At 56.5% G+C, this 497-nt stretch overlaps 1 protein-coding gene across 1 annotated transcript in view; it reads right to left on the bottom strand.

The window, feature by feature from the left end:
• The window catches only part of HOXA5 (homeobox A5), a 2,447-nt gene that overhangs the window by 1,464 nt on the left and 486 nt on the right, over window positions 1-497 (bottom strand). The window contains exon 2 of the mRNA XM_009875739.1: window positions 246-497. Within this exon, the coding sequence (XP_009874041.1) occupies window positions 246-497 (252 nt within the window). The remainder of the gene's footprint in view (window positions 1-245) is intronic.

Below are 497 nucleotides of genomic sequence, written 5' to 3'. Positions count from 1 at the left end.
GGCGGGCTTGGTTGTTGGGGGCGGGCGTTTTTTTATTTTTTTTTTTGTCTTTCTTTTTGGAGGGGACTCTCCTAGAGAAGGAAGCGTGCTTCCCCGCCAGCAGAGTTGTGCTGTGAGCGGAGGCTGCCCGCTCTCACGCCCTCCTCTCCCCCTCTCCCCGACCTTGCTCGGCGCAGCCACCCGGTTTACATTAAATCCTCATTTTCCTCCAGAGAAATAAAGAAAGAACAGGGTATTTGCTTTACCATGACTTATGTGCAGTTTTCGCATCCAGGGGTAGATCTGAGGCTGTGAAGGCTGGGCTGTGCTTTGGTCGGTCGGGGCACTTGCCTGCTCGCTGCTTGCTGGGGTGTCTTCTTCAGTCCCAGACGAGGTGCCAACCCCGTCTCTGCTGATGTGCGTGTTGCTGCTGGAATTGGACGAAGTGCTGGTGGAGTTGGCGAGGGAGTTTTTCACCCCGTGGTGACTCTCGCTGACAGGCGAACCGGCCACGGCGG

Source organism: Apaloderma vittatum, unplaced genomic scaffold, assembly GCF_000703405.1.
Source record: "Apaloderma vittatum isolate BGI_N311 unplaced genomic scaffold, ASM70340v1 scaffold38718, whole genome shotgun sequence".
Classification (NCBI taxonomy): Eukaryota; Metazoa; Chordata; class Aves; order Trogoniformes; family Trogonidae; genus Apaloderma; species Apaloderma vittatum.
This window is presented reverse-complemented; position numbering and strand designations above follow the sequence as displayed.